Source organism: Corvus brachyrhynchos, unplaced genomic scaffold (assembly GCF_000691975.1).
Source record: "Corvus brachyrhynchos isolate BGI_N302 unplaced genomic scaffold, ASM69197v1 scaffold4, whole genome shotgun sequence".
NCBI lineage: Eukaryota > Metazoa > Chordata > Aves > Passeriformes > Corvidae > Corvus > Corvus brachyrhynchos.
In genome coordinates, this window is record NW_008237878.1 from 4,741,438 (window position 1) to 4,741,675 (window position 238).

General features: G+C 38.7%; 1 protein-coding gene across 2 annotated transcripts in view; it reads right to left on the reverse strand.

Annotated features, from left to right (window-relative positions):
* Positions 1-238, reverse strand: part of ARHGEF3 (Rho guanine nucleotide exchange factor 3) — a 109,663-nt gene that overhangs the window by 63,380 nt on the left and 46,045 nt on the right. The window contains exon 1 of one of the 2 annotated variants that reach the window (XM_017732455.1): positions 95-185. The exons of the other annotated variant lie outside the window; for it this stretch is intronic. Coding sequence (XP_017587944.1) covers positions 95-127 — 33 coding nt within the window. The 5' untranslated portion in view covers positions 128-185. Of the gene's footprint in view, positions 1-94; positions 186-238 lie in introns of those variants that run through there. 2 annotated transcript variants of the gene reach the window in all.

The window sequence follows — 238 nt, forward strand, 5'->3', positions numbered from 1 at the left end:
AATCTTAAATCCTGGCATGCTTGGAAGGAGTATCTGTGCAATTCCAACTTATACACAAACAATAAAAAGTTAAACCATCTCGATTCACGCTTACCTGATGATGCACAAACAAGCAGCACCACACCATGAGTTATTTTGTATTGTACTCAGATTTTAGGAGGTTCCTTAATTTTCAGCGTGACAGTGAAAAGTCTTTGCTACAAAGAAGTCCCTATGTCTGTCCTTCAGTTTTCAGCAG